This window comes from Mus musculus, chromosome 11, assembly GCF_000001635.26.
Source record: "Mus musculus strain C57BL/6J chromosome 11, GRCm38.p6 C57BL/6J".
Lineage (NCBI taxonomy): Eukaryota > Metazoa > Chordata > Mammalia > Rodentia > Muridae > Mus > Mus musculus.
This window is the reverse complement of record NC_000077.6, coordinates 85,891,054-85,911,361: the sequence shown is the minus strand read 5'-3', so window position 1 is coordinate 85,911,361 and position 20,308 is coordinate 85,891,054. Positions and strand designations below refer to the sequence as shown.

The 20,308-nt window shown below is 50.1% G+C and overlaps 1 protein-coding gene across 2 annotated transcripts in view, besides 1 other annotated feature; it reads right to left on the bottom strand.

The window, feature by feature from the left end:
- The window catches only part of Tbx4 (T-box 4), a 29,731-nt gene that overhangs the window by 4,736 nt on the left and 4,687 nt on the right, over positions 1-20,308 (bottom strand). Inside the window, exons 1-4 of one of the 2 annotated variants that reach the window (NM_172798.1) lie at positions 14,352-14,597; positions 12,750-12,869; positions 11,465-11,612; positions 103-255 (exon numbers count right to left, since the gene is read on the bottom strand). In NM_172798.1, coding sequence (NP_766386.1) covers positions 103-255; positions 11,465-11,612; positions 12,750-12,865 — 417 coding nt within the window. In that variant the 5' untranslated portion in view covers positions 12,866-12,869; positions 14,352-14,597. Of the gene's footprint in view, positions 1-102; positions 256-11,464; positions 11,613-12,749; positions 12,870-14,351; positions 14,598-20,308 lie in introns of those variants that run through there. The other variant, NM_011536.3, reaches the window with a different exon arrangement.
- Positions 14,479-20,023: an enhancer, noted in NCBI's record as "pDBM3". NCBI's record gives its function as "enhancer in lung and trachea" and the evidence as "EXISTENCE:transgenic organism evidence [ECO:0001131][PMID:18579682]".

Here is a 20,308-nt window from a genome sequence, read left to right as displayed (position 1 = left end):
TCTCTGTTTATCTGGACTACTCTGCTTTTCTGTTCCTCGCTTAATGTACCCTGGGGTCATCAGGCAGGTATGGTGGTGTTCCAGTGTGGGTTGAGGTTATACCTTGTGGTTCTGGTAGGAGGTCACAGAGATGAAGGAGGTCTCTGGGAACACGTGGGTGCAAAAGGCTGTGTTTTTGGAGCCAAAAGCATTGTTCTCGTCGGCCTTAACGATGTGCAGCCTTGGCTGGTACTTATGCATGGAGTTGAGGATGATCTGTGAGAGACGGACTCAGTCAGAGCTCCAGGCCCTGCCCAGCTTCATCCTGAAAGCCTAGGGCCCAAGCCTGAGCCCAGAAATGTCTCAAAGCTCCCAAGGAAAGGAAATGGGGTCCCAACTCCCATCTCTCACGTCCCCACCTGGCCTCTTGTTCTAGAGACACCTTACCACAGCTTCTGTGGTATGGGAGTGTTTCCCTGTGACAGTGTGCCCGTCCTACACCTTCTTGGGACTTCCTCTAAGAGATGCTAATATGTAGCCTTCCCTTAAGCCTACAGGTACCCTGCCTTTCCTAGAACCGCTGCTGTAAGTGTTCAGCCACTGCCTCTCATATCTTCCAGTAACTGCAGGGCAGAAGAAAGTGGGGAAGCTATGAGGGACATGTCCTACTGTCGCTTGGGACCTGAGGGGAGACGAGCTGCTTGCTTCCCTTAAAGCTGTTCAAGGCACTTCCTAGCCTGAGGGGAACATCACCACGACATGGGGGAGCCCCTGTGCCACTGCCTGGGCCCACAGGAGACCTTGAGCACCCAAGAGCAGTCGGGCTGGGGAGGCAGGTCAGCCCAGCTGACACGAGTTCAGGGAAGAGCAGACGCTTGGTCATCAGAGCCCAGGCAGAAACACACAGTAGTTGTTGCCCCAGACCTGCTTCATGTGGCTGTGCCCCCACAGTAGTGGCTGCATCACGTGCCATTAAAATGTATTTTTTATCGTTGACATTTGCCAGACGCCCTCTCATTGGAGGCCCAACCAGGAATTTGGGGCATTTTATCAGCGCTGCTCCATCTGTTAACCCTTTGCTTTCTATGTCAGCTGCTGGCCCTCAACTCCTCTTCTCCTAATGCTTCCCTCTGCCCCGGGTGCCCCTTCCAGGCTAGGCTTGCTGCTGCCTCTGCAGAATGAAATATTTAACCCTTAGGTTGCCACGGCGCCAAGAGAATAAGGCCCAGCGTGAAAGCTCTTTCCTGGAAAGCCTTGCTGAGTTCTGAGTCCCAGAAGGTTCCACACTTATCCTGTGCCTGGCCAGAGGTTAGCTGTAGGCTTTAGCCTGCTCTGTCCTGCCTTCCAAAGTTCACCTTGGTGGCTTCTGGTCTCAGCCTTTCTGTCTTGTAGACCAGGCTTTACCCCTTGTGGGGAGGTGTGACCTCCCTTGTGACCCTGGACTGGAGCTCAACGAGGCTGAAGAACACAGTCCTTTCCCAGGAGCCAGGAGGGTCCTGAGACAGCACCTCCGGATTCTGTCATTATGTACAAGTCATCAAGACACACGTATTCACTGAGGGCCACTATTTCCTGAACTCAGCAAGTGGCTCCCCAAGAGGCAGCCTGGGTGTTGCAGGAGGGCTGGGCTCTCTCACCTGCAGTTCCTGCTGCTCTCCCTTCTGCAAGGACCCACCTCTGCCTTGCCCATGCCATGTGGCTTCCTGTTTTGTTTTGGGTTTTTTTTTTTTTTTTTTTTTTTTTTTTGACTCTTCAAACTACAAACTCACCCAGGGCTGGAAATAGGGGCTCAGTTCCCAATACCACTAAAATAAGCAAACTTCCGCAAAGGGCCCTATCTTCTGTTTTTCCGCACCTTGGGCTTCTTGAGTACAGAGTCAGGCTAGGCCTCTGTGCCTCTTCTCTGTAAGATCTTGCTTCGCTCACTAGAGACAAGTTAAGCTGGGCATTTATTTCCAGGCAGAATTTAAAAGTGAACATGTATACACTCTTTCTATGGGCACTCATGTGCTGCAGCTCCCCGCAAATGCTGGCTAGACCCAGGCTTTCTGGTTCTCCTAAGCTGGCATTACAAAGGCAGACCAGCCAGAACCCTAAACCACAGCCCTTGTACCCACACCCCAGGGACAGACTGCAGCAGCCACAGGCTATTCATGAGTACAGGTTCCTTCTTTCCCTCCTCCCAGGGCCACTTCTAGCAGCTACTTGACTCTTATGTTCAGAATGCCACCACTTCAGCCTACAAGACAGTGTTCTGGATGACTTGGGTTGAGACTGCCAAAGACACCTTCCAAAGAACAGAACCTGCCGTATCTGCAGAGGCAGGTAGGAACTGCCACGAGAGTAGTGGTTCTCAACTTGTGGGTTGTGATGCCTTTAGGGATCTCACCACTCTTTCACAGAGGTCTTCTAGGGCCATTGGAAAAATAGCCAATCTTTATGATTCATAACAGTAGCAAAATTATAGTTATGAAGTAGAAACAATAATTTTATGGTGGGGGTCACCACAGCTTGAGGGACTGTGTTAAAGGGTCGCAGCATTAGGAAGCTTGAGAACCACTGCGCTAGAGGGTACAACCAAGGCCATAGAGAAGTCCAGAAGAGTGAAGACGTCTCCACGGTCTCCACCATACCCCAAGTCCTGAGCAAGCTCTTCTCTAGACACGGGAGTCTGCATCTGTTGAAGGACAGCCCTCAACCAGGTGGTCCCAAACACCCTTCAAGCTCCTGACAGTCTGGCACCTGTCTAGAGGGAAACCCACCCATCAAACCAATGCCCGTGTAAACCTGAACCCTGGTCCTACCAGCCTGAGAGAAGATGAACGCAACTAAGTGGCTCACACACCTGGCTTTGGTCACAAGTTCCACGGGCACCATGTTCAACTAATCTGCCAGAGTCTCACGTTTACATCTGTTACAGAGTGATACTGTGCCAAATGGGCTAGCCATGTCAGCCACCCTACTACATGACGAGTCCCATCATCATCATCGTTCCACAGAAATGGGATTCATTATGTCCTGGCCACAATTCAGAAGCCTGCTCTGTTTTAACAGTTGTAATAGCGCCAAGCATCCGTCTCCCCGCAAGCTTGCCAGGGCATGCTTTGCCACCGAGGTCCAGATTTATCCCCGTTAGAATCCAAGAACTGAAAGACAGAGTGCAGGGAGTACTTTGACCCAGCCCCCTGGATCCGGATCGACAATGAGGAACAGAAGGTCTGGAGTGGGAATGTGACTCGCCCAAGGACACACAGCTGGATGAAGACAGGCAGCCCGGCGGAAACCAGATGGCCTTGGAAGAGGCGACCCTGCTCTCAATGAACTTCATGGCTAATACTAAGGTGTCCGCTAGACACTGCAAGGGACATGGACTTCTATGCGTGTCTGGACACTAGCCACACAATGGTAGGCTAACGTTCGTATGGTAAAACCAGATCTGCCCAGCATCAGGCTCTCACTAAGGACACTTCCTCCACCCTGTCGAAATTAGAATAGAACAGAGGTGGCATCTGCAGCAGAGTGGACGTGGTACCTCGCACCTGTAACCCCAGGACTTGGGAGTCTGGGGCAAGAGGGACCCCAGAAAAATCAAGGCCAGCCTAGGCTGCAGAATGAAATACCATCAAAAAGAAAGGGAAGAGAAATGGAAGGACAGGAGAGAGAACTGAATAGAGTCAGGCAAATCTCCAGCCCATTCAAGAAGCCTTGGACCTCACTCCCTGGACAGCAACCTGGGTCTCTCATACATAGCCAGGAACATTTTGTTTGTTTGTTTGTTGCTTTTTGTTTTTGCCTTCTTCCATGGCAACAGCACTGGCAGTCAAGGGTCAGAAGAACAGAAGAATTCATGCCAGGCCTGGCCTAGGTATTTTACATACATCATAATCAATCTTAGCAATGTCTTTACAAAGTCAATATCAAGGCCGCTCACTCTCATTTTAACAGACCATGGGTTGAATGTCGGAAGACATCTGACAGCAATCTGAGGCAGAGGCAGAGGCAGTACTAACTCCTAAGCTGACGCCCCTTTATACAGGCTGTGGGGGGTGACCTGATCGGGGAGTGCTGAGGTCCGCTATTAGTCAGGAAATGGGGGCCACAAAGAGGGGACACAGAGCTATGGGGGAGGGGAGGGCAGCAGCTGCTGGCACAGAAAAGGCTGCCTGTCTAAACACCACCCCTCGTGTGGGTTCACTACTCGCGTGCTGTCTACCAGCACCCACTGGCTTTCCAGGCGTCCGGACACAATGCGAGTCAGGCCATCACCAATACTCAAATGAAAATAAGCATCGAGAAATGGTGGAAGAAGCCTGCAGTAATGGTGGCGGTGGCGGCTGCACAAGAATGTGTAGTGCCTTCAGGAGGACACCTGAACCTGAATGTGTAGTGCTCCAGAGGGCAGAGAGGTGACTCCAGCAAAGAAGAGGGCATCCCTTGCAATCTTCCCAAAGCCAGTTTATAATTTAGAGAAATTACAGTAGAAACACAAGTTTCTTTTTCAGCTCTACATGCTGAGCCTACAGTTCAAATGAAACACACATACACAACTCACCAAGAAAACTGAATTAAGCAGAGCCAAGAGGACAAGCCCTGCCAAACACTAAATGCATCGAGAAGTCTCAGCAGTTAAAGCAACTGGCACGTGAACAGACAAATTCACCTGGGGACCAGAACGCAGAAGGCATCCTACCACAGGAAAAGAGGGCTCTCTACTGATGTTGGAATAACTGGGTAGCTCTCTCAAAAACAGAAAAAAGTCAAGATTGACACCTCCCATCAAATGCCAGAATAGTTCTAAAAGGATCCCCGTTTTATATTTAAAAATAAATCAAGGGGCTAGCAAGATGGCTCAGTGGTTAAAGGCTTCTGCCGACAAGCCTGACCACCTGAGTGATCATGAGAGTCCACATAATGCATAAAACAGACTCCTCAAGGCACTGGGGAAGCTGAAGCAGAAGGGTCATGAGTTTGAGGTTAACCTGGGCCATTCAGAAAAATTCTGAAAAGCACTGTTCCCGCTCAAAGAAGAAATGACTGAGGCCCTTCCAGAACCTATAAAGGAAGAAAGGATAAATTCAATCAAAAACTTCTTCCAAGGAAAACCACTACTACCGTGGGCCAGATCAAGTGACAAACTGGCAAACACATTAGACAAGGCCTAAATCTTCCAAATTTATAAAGGTTCCTAAAAATGATGAACTCAAAAGTCTGAGAGGAAAATGAAGAATCACAACGGTTCACAGAAAAGGAGATTTGTGTGAAAAGATGTGCGTGCTCCCAGGGAAGGAGACGTGAATTAAAACTAAAATTGGTATCTGCAGTTCACTGTCAAACTATCTGGAATCTGACAAGCTGGAGTCGGGGGGTGGCTCCATCAGTGCAACCCTGAGGACCCACGTTTAACCCCCAGTACACATGCTAAAAGCCAGGCACGCCCAATGCTCATGATCTCCAAGCCAAGGCAGAGACAGGAGGATCCCTGAGGTTGGCAGCCAGGCTTAGCCAGACCAATGAGCTCCAGGACCAGTGAGAGCCAGTCTCGGCCAAAAAGGCAGATGGGTTCTAAGGGACAACAACCTAGACCAGCTGACCTCTGACCTCCACATGCATGTGTGCACACAGGTGTAAATATACCACAAAAAAAAAGTTAGAGAACAAAGTCTGCCATCCCACCCTGCTGGTCAGGTCAGGGTGGGCACACACATCTCTATGATGCCCCTCAGAAGAGGGGTGACTTTTTAAAACTCTCAATTCCAACTGTGAACAGGTCATTTACTACAGACACACACACACATTTGGCACAGTGCAAAATGAAACCCACCTAAGCTGAATCAAAAGAATGAAAAGAGTCTGAGGACATCCTGGTCTATATAGCAAAGACCAGGCTAGCCAAAGCTAGAGTGAAGGCAGGAGGATCCCAAGTTCAAGACCAGCCTGGGCTACCATATCTCAGAAAACAAAAACAAAAACAAAAAACCCTGAAACACATGATAACAAAATGCCCAATCCTTTCAGTAAAGACCAGCAAAGCAAATCATAGAACAACAAAAAAGTGGAACTCCACTAGGGAGAGGAAGCTCTCTCTGAGTGAAAGGCTTCCAGGCTACCTTGTTCCCAGGGCAAGGTCTAAAAGGTGTTGCTGTAGCAGCCTATTCGACCTGCGTGCGCCAACGAGAGTGGCTGACCACATCCCAGCAAAGACACTTTAATTCAGTGACTAATTCCTTGTGTGCTGTGCTGTGCTGTATGAGTGTGTGTGTGTGTGTGTGCAGTATCCAGTGTTGACCTCGGTTCTTCTCCACCTTACTCTGAGACAGGGTCCCTCACTGAAAATGAACAAATGAATGAATGAATGAATGACTCTGGAGCTCATTCATCTGGTAATTATCCAGTGAGTTCCAGGGGCCCACCTGTCTCTACACCATAGCACTGGGGCTGACTGATACATGGCACTGTGCAGGGCTTTTGAGATGAATGCTGTGGACCTAGAGCAGGTCCTCAGGCTTACGGGGGTGGGGGAAGGGGAGAGTTGAGCCATCTCCCCAGTCTACTTGGTGGCTTATTTTTAAACCATGTGAGTGTATTTCTGATTCAAAAATTAATTGTAGCGGTATAAATAAATACTCAGTTATAACTTTGTAAGCAGAGGATGGAAAGATGAGTGCCAAAAGCACACAGAGAACCCGCACTTCTGTCCCCAGAGGGACTGCATTTGACCTCAGAACCAAGAATAAGAAATGACTAAGGGTGAAGGGATGGGACAGTCATCCAAGCCTGGGGTGGTGGTAGTGGTGGTTTGAATAGGTTTGGCCCCCATAGATTCATGTGTTTGAATGTTTGGCACTATTAGGAGTTGTGTCCTTATTGGAGTTGGTATGGCCTTGTTGAAGGAAGTGTGTCCCTGTGGAGGTGGGCTTTGAGGTCTTAGATATCCTCAAGGTCTATGTGGCACAGTCTCCTGCTGCCTGAGGATCAAGATCTCGGCTCCTCTAGCACCACATCTGCCTACACTCTGCCGTGCTTCCTGCCATGAAGATAATGAACTGAACCTCTGAAACTATAAGCCAGCCCCAATTAAATGGTGTCCTTTATAAGAATTTCCCTGGTCATGGTGTCGCATCACAGCAATAGAAACCCTAAGACAGGGTGGCAGGATGTTAGGCAGGCACAGTGCTGTATAGGACTGCCCTCTGAGCCAAACTGCCACCATCTTCATGGGCTCAGCTGTGTCTGCTTGCAAAAGATCCTGGCTGGGTTTGTTGACTGTTGAGTCATGGGACCCCCAGCCAGCTGTATGCAATTCCGTCCTAACTGCATGTGGCCTCTGGGGGTGGGGGGTAGGGAGGGAGAGAGAAGATTCCATCTATGAAGCTATGGGGAAGCCATCATCCTGATTGAGTATAGATTTTTCCAGGTGTTCTGGGAGTGCAGCACCCACATTCCTGTCAGTAATCCACATCTGCTAAGTAAACCAATAATCTCACTTTCTCCTGGGAGGGTGAGAAGAGGGGAAGACATCATTGATGCTTCCATCCTTCGCCCCCAGTGTATCCTGTCTCCTTAAGAAACCCAGATGAGGGCTAACTCAGTCCCTCTAGTCAGATTTACCCTGTGAGATGGCCCTTTCTCCTCAGCCAGCTGAAAGGCCTGGCACACAGATGACACTAACCATCTTCCTGACACATATGGATACACAACCTACACGTCTGCTTCCTGCCTCCAGATGAGCAGAAAAGGCAGACCCGAGTGCCAGCCATTGAGGACCTAGTTCAGCCCTATTTGACTTCTTGAAGCCCAAGTATTGCTAGACTCTTCGGAGACTAGAAAAGAGGGGGAGAGGCCTCTTTCTGCCATGTGGTCACCTAACGCGAGCTGCTGGAGGGTCAGGGGTAGGAAGGGAGACGGACAGTTCTGATGTCATCAGATTGACTGGAGCGGGGCTGAAGGTATGCCATGCTGATGCAGTGGCTGTCCTGCTTCCCTCCCATGATCCTTTCTGTTCCTGCTGCCTGTTCTTCCTCTAACAAAAATCCATACCCTGCACCTGCACCTGCCCTGCCCTCCTAAGCCGCCGCCTCCACTGTTCTTATGAGAAATTTCCTTGTGGGATATTACTGCAGATCCCTACAACTTGAGACTGGAGAGTCAGCAGCAATTAACATGGCACTCGCTGCTCTTCCAGAAGATTTGGGTTCCGTTCCCAGCACCCACATGACAGCTTACAATAATTTGTAATTTCAGTTCTGGGAGATCTAACACCTTTTAAAAAAAGATTTATTTATTTATTTATTAAACATAAGTACACTATAGCTGTCTTCAGACACCCCAGAAGAGGGCATCAGATCTCATTATGGATGAGATGATGTGAGATGGTGTGAGCCACCAGTGGTTGCTGGGATATGAACTCAGGACCTTCGTAGGAAGAGCAGTCAGTGCTCTTAACTGCTGAGCCATCTCTTCAGCCCCCCCCCCACACCTTTTTTTAAGCTCCTCTGGTACCAGGCATGTACCCTCAACACCCACATACATTTTTTTAAGTTTTTTTTTAAACCCCACAGGTCCTCCAACCCTAAATTTGGAAGCATGTAGCCACATGGTCTGAGAGAGAGTCCTGTTTTCAATTCCATCTGCTACGTAAGACCACTGCCAAACCCAAACCCTCACACCTGGTCCTAGTCCCCTTTCTTGGTCCTCAGAGAATTAAGAATTGGGGGCATGGGTAAAATGATTGCCCATCACATACAATGCCCTTCATCCCATTTGAAGAGGAAGAAGAAGAGGGGGAAGAAAGGGGAAGGAGGGGAAGGGAAAAGGGGGAAAGGAGGAAGAGGAGGAGAAAGAAGAGGAAGAGGAGGAGGAAGATGGAAAGGTGAGGAAAGAGGAGGGAAGATGGGGGGAAGGAAAGAAAAGAGGAGGGGGGAGAAGATACCAAAATGAGCATCATGGAGGGAGGAAGCCCCGAAGATGAAGGATCTAAATAAAACAGATAACCCAAAATGGCTGCTGAACGCTTCCTACACTCGCAACTCTCTTCTTGCTTTTATGCAATGGCAGACATGTGCCCAACCAGTTGGCCACTTCTGAAGTGAGGGGATGGGGTAGGTTGGCCCAGAGGCTTTCTAAGCTAGAGTTCCTAAACCCACATCAAGGTCCCCAGGGTAATTCACAACACTGGCACTAGCTGTGACCACTTCTAAGACAGGGCAGTCCCATCTTGTTGTCCTTTCCCAAGAAGAGGTGCCAGCCACGTTGGTGACAGTGGAAAAGACTAAGTAGACCTGCTAGAGGTCTGAGAATCTCAGGGATAAGTCTCCCAGGTCCATTGGGCTGGGGAAAGTTCCTTCGGGACTGGAAGCTTTTAAGTTTGAGTGTGTGAGTTTTGCAGAACAAAGGGCATGTTTGAGGCAAATTCATAGTACAAGATGGCTTTCCCAGGCTCCCAGACTGAGAAGCCAAGAACGATGACTTCTCCTTTCCTGGAAGCTCACAACTCCCTCCCTCGGGCACAAGTCAAGGTTAGAAATCTATAGTCATAAGAGATGCCCTGCCCTAAGGCAGCCAGAAAGTGAGCCTGCGTAGCACACCCCGTGTCTTCACGGCCACAGCCTGCTCCCTCTACAGCAATACTACCAATACCAAAGAAAGATGGCCCGAGCCCTGGATCCAAGCACCTACCCTCTCTACTCTTGGCTCCTCATTCTCATCTCCTTGGGACTAACAGTGTAAGGGGTGTGGTAGCCAATGAAGTGCCAAGTGCTGGGCACAAGACAGACATAAGGTAGACAGATGTACTTCATCTATCCCTAGGGGGGTGAAAGCTTAAGTACACAGGTAAAATTTCTATTGCCAAAGAAATAAACCTCAGTGGGCAGGACCAGTGGATCCAGGAGCCCCCACAGCCTTACAACCCTGCAAAGTAGCCCTACTGACCCTAACTTTAAAAAGTATGCAGGGTTACAGAGCTTGAAGAACTACCAGGAAGACAGGTGGAGAAAACACAGTACTCTCTCCTACTTATAAAGAAGGCCCACCTCGGGCACCCTCTCCTCTCACCTTCTGCAGGGACAAGAGAGGCAGAAATGTCTTGGCAAGCATCCTTGCATCTGGAAGCCATGGTAACAATCAAGTGCACCCAAAATCCCATCCAAACTCTTAATCTCAAGGTACTTTCACCTGCCAAGCTCTGGACTCACCCCACCCTGCCAGGGCAGCACAATACTGCAGGTGCAGTTAGAGGCTGCCTGTCTCTCCATCCCCCCCGCTGGCCTCAGAAGCCTCATGAGCCTGATACCACAATCCAGCCAGGCAAAGTCCAGCAGGAGTCAAGTGTGGGCAGAGACCTGGCTAAGATTTGCTCTAGGAGCTGGGGCTTGTCTGCCCCTCTCTCTCACGGGGATCTTCATGCCCTGCGTGAGAAACTTGTGAAACAGAGAAGGGTTAGTCATATTGGCATTCTAGGTACAAATTCCCATCACCAATAGCCAAGAAGGAAACCGAACAGATGCAGAAGCTGAAACCAAGAGCTTGATTGATCAGGATGGAGTGCTTCTGGCATTTTTGCATAGGGAACTTCTCAGAAAAGTTCTGACTAGTCCACAGCCTCCTGCCCGGGGGGCTCATCTATGCCATCAAGCCACACCTACACACTCGTCCCTGTCTTCACCCTCAGTGTTGGGTGTGCAGCATATTGAGCACCTGGCAGCCCTGCTGGGCTCCCCAGCACCCCTGCCCTAAACTACCAAAGACTCACAGGAGTCCTTGGAGGCAGGGTGGAAGCCCTGGAAGAAAATACCAGCTGCTAGGCTTCTGTTTACAACACATTTGAGCTCAAGATTTCCACATGAAAAGCTCCTTTTTGTGGGCCTGCTAGAACCAGATGGGGAAAGAATGATCCTGGGAAGCTGGAGTTAGGATGCTCACAGTGTCTACCACTGCCACCTCCTACCACTGTCCTGAGCTGTGAACAAGACCCCAGGAAGCCAGGCAGAGGCTGAGTTAGGAGGCAGAGAGAATGCTCCCTTCCAGAGGTCAGAAGGGCAGACCATGCAAAAAGGGACTTCAGAATTCACATCAGTAGAGCCTACCAGGCTTTGGAGAACCAGACATGAGAGATTTAATCTGCCATCCCCATGATCCTGTTTATCACCAGTGTGGTTCTAACCATCCCCATCCCCATTTTCATCTCCATTGACATCACCATCAAAGTTATCATCAGCATCATTTTCAGTCAATGCTCTCCAATCCCCCTCATCCCCATCAGCATCTCCATTGCCACATCTGCCCTCACTTAGCTCCTCTCTGTAAGGTACTTCCTGTATAGTCTCTCATCTAGGCTTCACAGCCACAAAGTTTACTAGTCAACTCCATTCTCTATACAAGGAAAGGGGGACTGAAGATGCTTGCCCAGGCTCATTAGCTAGTGGGAGAGGGGTGCATACAGCTGATCTGCAGGATCAGCTCCCACCACTAACACCCCCGTTCTTACATGGCCAAAGGGGTCCAGGTGGTTGTTTGTCAGCTTCAGCTTCTGGAAAGAGACCAACTGCCGCATCCAGTGAGCCCCGGTGGCAGGAGAATCCGGGTGCACATAAAGTCTTCCTGGCATGGCCGGCTCAGCCTTCCCTGCGACCATCCTGCCAACGAAGTAGACAGCAGGAACAGGTGAGTACACCGGGGTCCGGGGTCCGTCCCCTCTGAGAGCAAACCAAGCCCCACTGGAATAATAGCTGGTTTTCTATCCAGTATTAATGCAGAGAGGAGGGAAGGAGAGAGGAAGGGAGGGGAGGGGGGGGAGGGGAGGGGGGGGAGGGGAGGGGAGGGGAGGGGAGAGGAGGAGTCGCACTTCTCAGCTTCTTCCCTGGAAGGCAAGAGGGAGATGCAGGAAAGCAAGAGCGTCAACTTCCCAGACTGAGGCTGTTTGTGAAGATGCTCCAGGGAGAGTCGGGCACTTCTGCAGGTTTTACTTACGAGTTGTATTTATTTACTGTTGGTGCTTTAACCCCTGAGCTACCGCCACCCCATGCGTGTGTGCGTGTGTGTGTGTGTGTGTGTGTGTGTGTGTATGTATATATGTGTGTATATATACATACATATATGTGTGTGTATATATATGTGTGTGTGTATATATATATATACATATACATATACATATACATATATATATATATATATGCTCTAAATGTGTCAGCTGGAACTTCTCAAAGGACCTAAACAACTTTTCCAACCCAGAGCTTGTTCTGGCTTCTAATTTAGCTTCTGCTTCTATGACCTCCACCACGGAGCCCAGGGTCCCAGCCCCATGTGTGAGGGACAAGTACAGTTCTAAGGTGTGATACCCACTTGTCCCTCCAACCTGCCCATCTCTTCCCCAGACCCTTTAGCAAACCCCTCAGTCTGAGAGGGTCAGACTCTGAAGCCAGGCAGAGAAACAAAAGAGCCTCAAACCAAGTAAGATCACCAAACTATTAATTTCTCAAGAAAAAAAAAAAAAAGGTTGCCACTTTGCACCCCAGTGAGGCATTGCCAGTGTTACTACTAGATGTTAGTGTTCCTGCCACCAGACAGCACCAGGCTGCCCGTGACTGAGTGAGTATGGCCCCTCGAGGTCCAGCAAGCCTGCGTGTCTGCTATAGACAGTGCTGATGCTAAAAGCATCTGGGTCCGGTCTCAGCCCCTGCCCAGGTGCAGGCAGGGGACCAGCGAAGCAGAAGCAGAGTGGCTGGGGACAGGAGTACCAATAGCAGCTGAGGAGGAACAGGCCCGGCTCTCACCATTTGTTGTCACAGAACTTGTAGCGATGGTCATCTGCGGGGACGATGTCGATGAGAAGTATGTACTTGGTCTTGGGGTTCATGCCTGTGACTTTTACCTTGTAGCTGGGGAACATCCTCCTGAAGGAGTCAAGAGTTGAAGTGGTACACCAGGAGAAGTGTCAAGAGTACAGCAAGGGCAGACAGCGGAGCCCTTTGACCCATAGGTCCTGACCCATTTCTCTCTTGTCCTCGCTATACCACAGGACAGAGCTATACCGGACTCCACCAGCTCTCAATCGACATCCAGAAAGACAATTTATGCCTTTTCCCAAATTTCCAGCCCTAGAAATCCCCCCAAGATTAGGAGACAGGGTGGTGAGGGAGGAAACCAGTAGCCATCTGCTCTCTTTAAATCGCCCCCAGTCCTTGGTCAGTTTACAATGTGCAGCTAAAATTCTGAGATGCCACCATAGGGTGCTAGGGCAGCTGACCTGGAAGTCCCAGTCAGCTACTCCCATAATCAGTAAGATGCCTCTCTCATGGAAAAGAGAGCTTCCTTGACTAGGAATCAAGGAAGTCAGTGGAGAAGCCTCGTGGATGAGAAATCAGCCTGCCATCCGTAGTTCATAGCCAGGTCCACCAGGGACCACCTAAGGCCTCAGGCCTGGGTCTCCTGCCTGGGTCTCCTGTGCCTTGGTGTCTCCACCTCTCAAGCGAGGATAAATTAACCCCACTGCCTCCAGCTCCTCCTCTGTCCCACCTTCCACAGGCCAGTGGTGTGGCCTATTTCTAGGAAAGCAGACCCAACAAAAATAGTCTTCTGGTTCCCGTAGCTTGTGATGAAGCTGTCTAGAACATTCTAGAGAAGAACTTCCCACGGCCCTCAGCACATACACGCAAGCCTGCAGTGCATAAGTCCCTTGGCTCCTGCTTAACCAGAGGCAGGCAGAGAGAATAGCCACACACACCCCACACCCCACTCCCACGCAGGTGCCTCTGGTCTCTCCCCAGCTGACTTCCAACACATAATGGCTGGAGATGGAAGCTCAGATGTAGACCATTTGCCTAGCCTGTGCTGGGTTAGATCACCAATTATACAAGTCACTCAGTTTAAACTGTTTAAACTCAGTAAGACCATACTGACTTATAATTCTAGTGCTCAGGGAGGCTGAAGCAGGATTGTTGGTTTGAGGCCAATCTAGACTACATATCAAAACCTTGTCTAAAAAAAAAAAATGCAAAAACAAAACCAAAAATGGCAGAGTGATGGTGGTGCACACCTTTAACTTGGGAGGCAGAAGCAGGCTGACCTCTGAGTTCGAGGCCAGACTAGTCTACAGAGTGAATTCTGGGGCAGCCAGGACTACACAACGAAACCCTGTCTCTTAAAACAAAACAAAACAAAAACAAAACCAAAAACACACTCCAGAAGAGAAGCAGGGTCCAAAGCTGTCTGAAGCTATAAAGAGGGGGGAGCCTCAATCTGCCCTCCACTGTTAGTACTGCAAATCAAGTCAACACTGAGCCAAAGTAGGACAGAGAACCTCACAAGAAGCTGCTCTGAACATATTAAACACTTTGGACGCCTCCTCCCCCGTTTTGTTATCAATATTAGCTTACCTGGGTAGGGCAGGACTTCCTGAAAGAATAAAGGTCTCCACAAGCTGGCAGACCCCACAGCAAGTTGGGACCCTGAGCAGAAGGGTTCCGGAAAGCTTGGTTCCCTCCAGGACCTGCCTAGCCCGACCAAACCCCTCTCCCACTACAGGAGAGCCTGGTACACACAGTGTAGAAAGAAAGGGCCGCTATGCTGGCCCAAGCACCAGGCGCATGTGCATGAGCATGTGGGGGGAGTGCGCATGTGTGCCTGTATGCGTGCCTGGAGGGCGGGGGGGGGGGGGGGAGGGGGGGGTCCGGCACAGTTTTAGCTGCAAGTCTAGGGACTTATAAACCGTGTGGAAGAATTTGTCTCAGATGTCAATTGAAAGCGTTTTTCAAATATCCACCCCACCCCCTCTCCAAGGATGAGGAGGAAAGCCAGAGGACTCAGGAAGCCAACCCAGCCTCCTCCTTCCACCAAGCCCTCTGCTCAGCATAGGGGCACAGCTGGCGTGGGCGCCACCCTGTTTCCTGGCCCTGCCTCACTCCTAGTGGGCCTAAAAACTAAAGGAGGAGGGCAGCAGCTGCTTGGCCTCACCCTCCCTGGGGGAAGGCCAAGAACCCTGTCCCCCTTCAGGCCATTTCACAACCGCTAGAGAAACAGCAACAAAATGGGGGCAGCCCTGCTGAATTTGGGCTAGCTAGGCCCAGGTAGTAGCTACAGGTGGCAACAGCAGAGGTCTGGCCCTAGCCTCCTTCCAGGGCCAGTGCTCACATAAAAGGACCAGGAAGAAATGCCTAACTTCCACTACAACCTTGTGTAGAGCCTGGGCAGAAAAATGGACTGAAGGGCCCTGACCATCCAATTCTCCTCTGTGTCGCACTGGGCCTCAACAGCTCAGAGAGCCAGGCAGACACTGAGTGCTCCTCAGAACCCCCCCCCCCCCCAGATGCTCAGGGCCTGGGTCTATCCCCTTCCAGAGGGTGACCATGGAGAAGCCACTTTAGGGAGGTCTTGAGGCCCTGGTGTAGGGAAAGAAGAATATCCCCTGTCCTCTGCCTCTTCTGACCACTGATGCCCCTCTTCTGAGGGCAGCCAGGATATCTGGGGTGGGTCCCTCAGCCAACCAAGCCTCTTAGGGCTTGCTTGCTTCAAGCACCTGAAGTTCTGGGGGAGGGGGGAGGGGGAGGGCCTAAATGCTGCCACTCATCCTATCCCCGGCACCCAGTAGTCTGTCCAAGGTGAAAATACTGCTGCATGAGAAGAGGAAGGTATACATACCATCCCCAAATGCAAAAGGCTAATGATGGAACCCAAAGGTCCAGCTCACCCGCCTGGTCATCAGGAGAGCAGGCCTCCAAGCAGAGGCCAGACTGAGTTTGGGAGCTATGACTTCCTCTACTGGCAAAGTAAAGATCCTCCCTAATCAAACACAGGGGCCGATCCGATCGAGTGAGCTATAAGTTATTTCTGACTTACAACATTAAAAAACATGAAACGTACCTGAAAACCAACACCCTATAGTGGGTGGGGGCCTGAGGAGGGCGGAGCAGGAGGGGAGGTCGTCACTAGCTCTAGCTCTCACAGCACCCCACTCGGCCGGCTCCCTTGGCTCCCTTCCACGCCCTTCTGCACTTGCCCCGGCGTCTTCTCTGTCCCCACTGCCCCGGGTCCCCACACCCGCTCAGTCCCCAGACAACTGCGGCGGCCAGCACGCTCGGAAGCGGCTCCGCCAGGGGAATAAACACGCCGGCCGCCTGGCCGCCCGCCGGGAGCAGATGAAAGCCGGGACCTCCCCTCTGGTCAGCAGCCGGCTCTGAGAGGGTACAGGCTCCGAGCCTTTATCTGCTTCATACTCGGAAATGGCTTTAGAATGAGCTGCTAGGATAAGCTTCCTCCATGGTGCAGGCCCGAGGCTTGCGGGGCGTTGAGAATTTGGCCACAGATCTGTAACCGTGAACTCCGTGCCGGGAGGGGACGCATTGAGGATGACTGGACTCTTAGATCTCAAGGTTGTCAATCCAAGGAGCCTAATTAGTGCACAACCCCTATCCCGAGGACGAGGACGGAGTGGAAATCAAGATCTTAGAACCCACCAGCCTCTCCCTACCTAGCTGGATCCCATAGCAGCCCCAGCTTCCCTGATGGAGGCCTGAAGCAGTTCCGTGTGCCTTCGCTTAAACACAGGCGTTAGAACCACCGCGGCAGGCGGGAAGTGTGGAAAGTGGTTTTCAGGGTGGCAGCCGTGGTGACTGACCTGCAGGGCATGCATGAGGAATGCTAAGGAGGTTCTCCCTCATCTGGATGGTGGCTACGCCCTGGGCTCCTGTTTTCTATAGGGCTGTAAACTTCAGTTGCCCAGTATTCTCTTACAGAAATATTTCACTTCAAAGAAGAAATCTATATTTAAATGACGTAAGCTTTTACTTACACACACACACACACACACACACACACACAGAGAGAGAGAGAGAGAGAGAGAGAGACAGAGAGAGAGAGAGAGAGATCCTACCTTATAACCTTCAAGGGAAACAAAGTGCAAAATGAGTTTCAGGGGAAAGGGGGGATCACTCGAGAACCCACCAATCATTCTGTTCTTAAAATCTTAAAATTCTGGGGTCTTGCTGGGAAGGGGTGGGCAGCAACCAAAGCTGGGGCACTGCCTCAATTCAGCTTTTGGAGCCAAATGATTTCTGAAAACACAACTAAGAGACTCACTCAGTCAACTTGAGAGAGAGAGAGAGAGAGAGATTGAGCCTTTTTAATATATCCAAAGCATTTTTAAAGACGTGTTCTCCCAGAGGGGAGGGTAGCTGAAATGGATGCTGTTTGGGTCCGAGTTTTTGCCTTTTTTTTAAGGCACTTCCTTCTGATAGACTTTTGCTTTCAGAAAATACTTTAAGAAGAGATCAAAGCGCTCTCTCTCCGACCCACTTTCCCAGTGTCTTCAACCCTTACTTCTCTTATCATCCACGCCACTGGGCTCTGACGCTCTGTATACAGAGCAAAGGCAATTGGCTTTGAAGCCCGGGATTAAGCCGGGCCAAATCCTTGCCTCAGAATAACAAACAATACAGGTTCAACAGGAGTTCTCATCGGTAGTTCATTTTTCAAACGCAAATTCACTGTCACTAACACAAGCAACATTGAACTCCACAGGCTGTGAAGGCTGATAGTGGAGATTTATCTGGTGGCAAAACCGCGACCCAAGCGTAGGGCAGTCGGATGGGTAGGAAATGTTCATTTTAGGAAGGTTTATATTTAAATTTTTGTGAAGCTCACTTTTATCTGTGTTTGGGAGAAAAATGCAGTTTCTCACATGTATCAAGCTTAGAAAAGACAGAAATCTGTTCTCTGCCAACAAGAGCACTCTGGGTACAAGGGTCTGAGAGGAATTGAAACTGCCCAGGGAGGATTTGGCTCTCCTGTGACAGACACCTGGCATCACAGGTTCTTGAGCATTTTAGTCAAAGCCACCATCCAATGAGGCTGATTCTCTTTTTCCTTTGGCCTTCCTATTTTTTCAAGAACCCAATGAGCAGGAGACTTGGGAAACCACGACCTCAAACAGACTTGAGAACATTCTGGTTCCCTTCATTCCCTTCCCTTCACTCCCTGACTAGACAGCAGTTACCATGCCCTAAGCTCACACTGCACAGGACCTCCGTTTAAAGGGATTAAAACAAAAAACAAACAAAAACCAAAACAAAACAAAACAAAAAAAAAAAAAACACTGAAAAATTTCAAAGTTAGGGTCTTGTTCTGGAGGGTGGGAGGATATATGAGTTGCTTGGCTTGCACAATCCTGGCAATTCCCTTCTCTAGGGGGTTGGTTTGTTCTTTCTGGTTTTTGTTTTTGTTTTCCAATTTTTACATCTATGATGCAGAGGTCAGGAAAAAGTACCAGGCCATCTGCTGAGAACTGTACACATCCCAGGAAGGGTACTAGGTAGACTTGCAGAGTTAGGGAAGCACCGACTAAGTGGAGTGCCAAAGAGTCCTGAGCTCACACTACCTGGGCACAGTGAGCTGGCAATGAAGGTGGTCTCTGACGACAGTGGGGGTCGAGGAGTGTAGCTCAGCGCCTTAGCAGCCTGTTTACCATGTTCAGGATGGGGGTGGTGGATCCTAGCACCCTAGGATCCTAGTGGCTGAAGCTAGTGCGTTTTCCCAATTATACTTCGCATATGCTTTCACTGGAGAAATGAAAGGATGTGAGAACTGACCAGCATCCTCACAGTCATTTTTAAACTCTCAGCACCATCCCCAAGCTCCACCCCTGGCTGGGAGGAGGGAAGGAGGAGGACCCAGGCAGGTATAGAAAGCCTGCTGAACACCACAAACTCACATACCCAGCGGTATATGTTTCCAAGATGCTAAAAACTACAAATGTCAATTCTGGAGTGTTCCTTATTTTTTTTTTACTCCCCTCCATATCAGCAGGCACAAAGGAACAACCCCCCTTCCTCCACTCCTGTAATGCACCTGACATTTTTACCAGCACCATTCACAGGAACCCCTGGTTTGAGTCCCATAGTTAAGGAGGACAGCAGGTACACATACGGTTACCTGCTTCAAACAGCTGGTACCACAGAGCCGCAGGACAGTAGTTACTCAGTGAAGTGCACCCAGCTGGAAAAGGATATGACTAGCCCACAAGGTCACTCTGCCAGGAATACTAAAGTGTCCTTTTTTCCATCCCCCAAATGCAGCAAACTTGGGCCCTAAAAACAGCCTTCCCCCTCCCCTGATAGAAGCCCTAGGTGACCACGACATTTTTTTTTTTTTTTTTTGACGAAGACAAGAGGGTGGCCAAGTGTTCACGTTTCCATGTTCAACAGCGAACCAAGTTCACAATGCCTGCCAGGGACCCCCTGCACCTGTGCACCGTGCACACAACACAAAACAAGCCCTGGTTTCTTTTGAAACGAAATTTTGTCAAGTGCTTTATGGGCAGCTGAGTGATGTGGGACCTTTTCTCTTGTGGGTGAAATGGAAGCAGGTAGAGACCGCTATGGCTCTTATCTGAGGGTTGCACAGATGGAAACAGTTGAGTTGGTAAGAGAACACTCTTCCTACATTCTAGTCTGACTTCATAACTCTGTTCCTTGATGGTTTACCATCTTCTTTCTCCAAACAACAATTCTGAGGGAATGGACGTTTCTCATCTAACTTGTCCCTAGAGACCAAAACCAAGTGTATGGATGCAGAAAGGGCTGAGGACCAACAAGTTTCCTAAACCTTAACTCTCCTGTGTCTGTAGCCTTCTCCTTCACCTGACAACTGCTCTATTGGGCCACTACTGTCCCATGTCAGAAACTGCAGCACAGCCAATGTCTGCTTTACACACACTCACAGGCATGTGACTACTGGAGCATAGCATACACATACACACACACACACACACACACACACACACACACACACTGCTCTGTCTTTCTCTTCTCACCCTCTCCTCCCTCTTCTCTCCCACAGACACTAGTGCATTTTAAAGATGTTTCCACTTTATAAATCACCCTTCCCTGGCAGCCGCTGAGAGCTAGGGAGGTTCCCCAGCAACACACAGAACCGCCGGCGCCTTCCCCTAGGCTGAGGAGGGTGTTGCCCTGGGATAAGTATATTGGGGTTCACGCAGCTACCAAAAAGTTAGGGCAATTGAGACACACAACCTCATCATCCCTTCTATCAGCGGAAAGCAGATCAGGCCAGAGAAATTCACCGGAGGGCAAGCATCCCAGCAGGTGGCCCCTGGGCTGTGGCTGCCCTTATTTGCATCAGCTTTTGCCATCAGCATAATATAGCCTTTCTTTTTGAGCCTTCACAACCTCCTCCCCACTCCCGGGTCCTCAGAAGGTGTAAAAACACTTGAGGGCCCTGACCGCTGCTGTAGGGTGTGGTGCGGGGATTCCAGTGGCAGATAAATTTCCCAGTGATCCCCAGACCAGCAACCCGGAGGACCCCAGCCCCTTCAGATCCT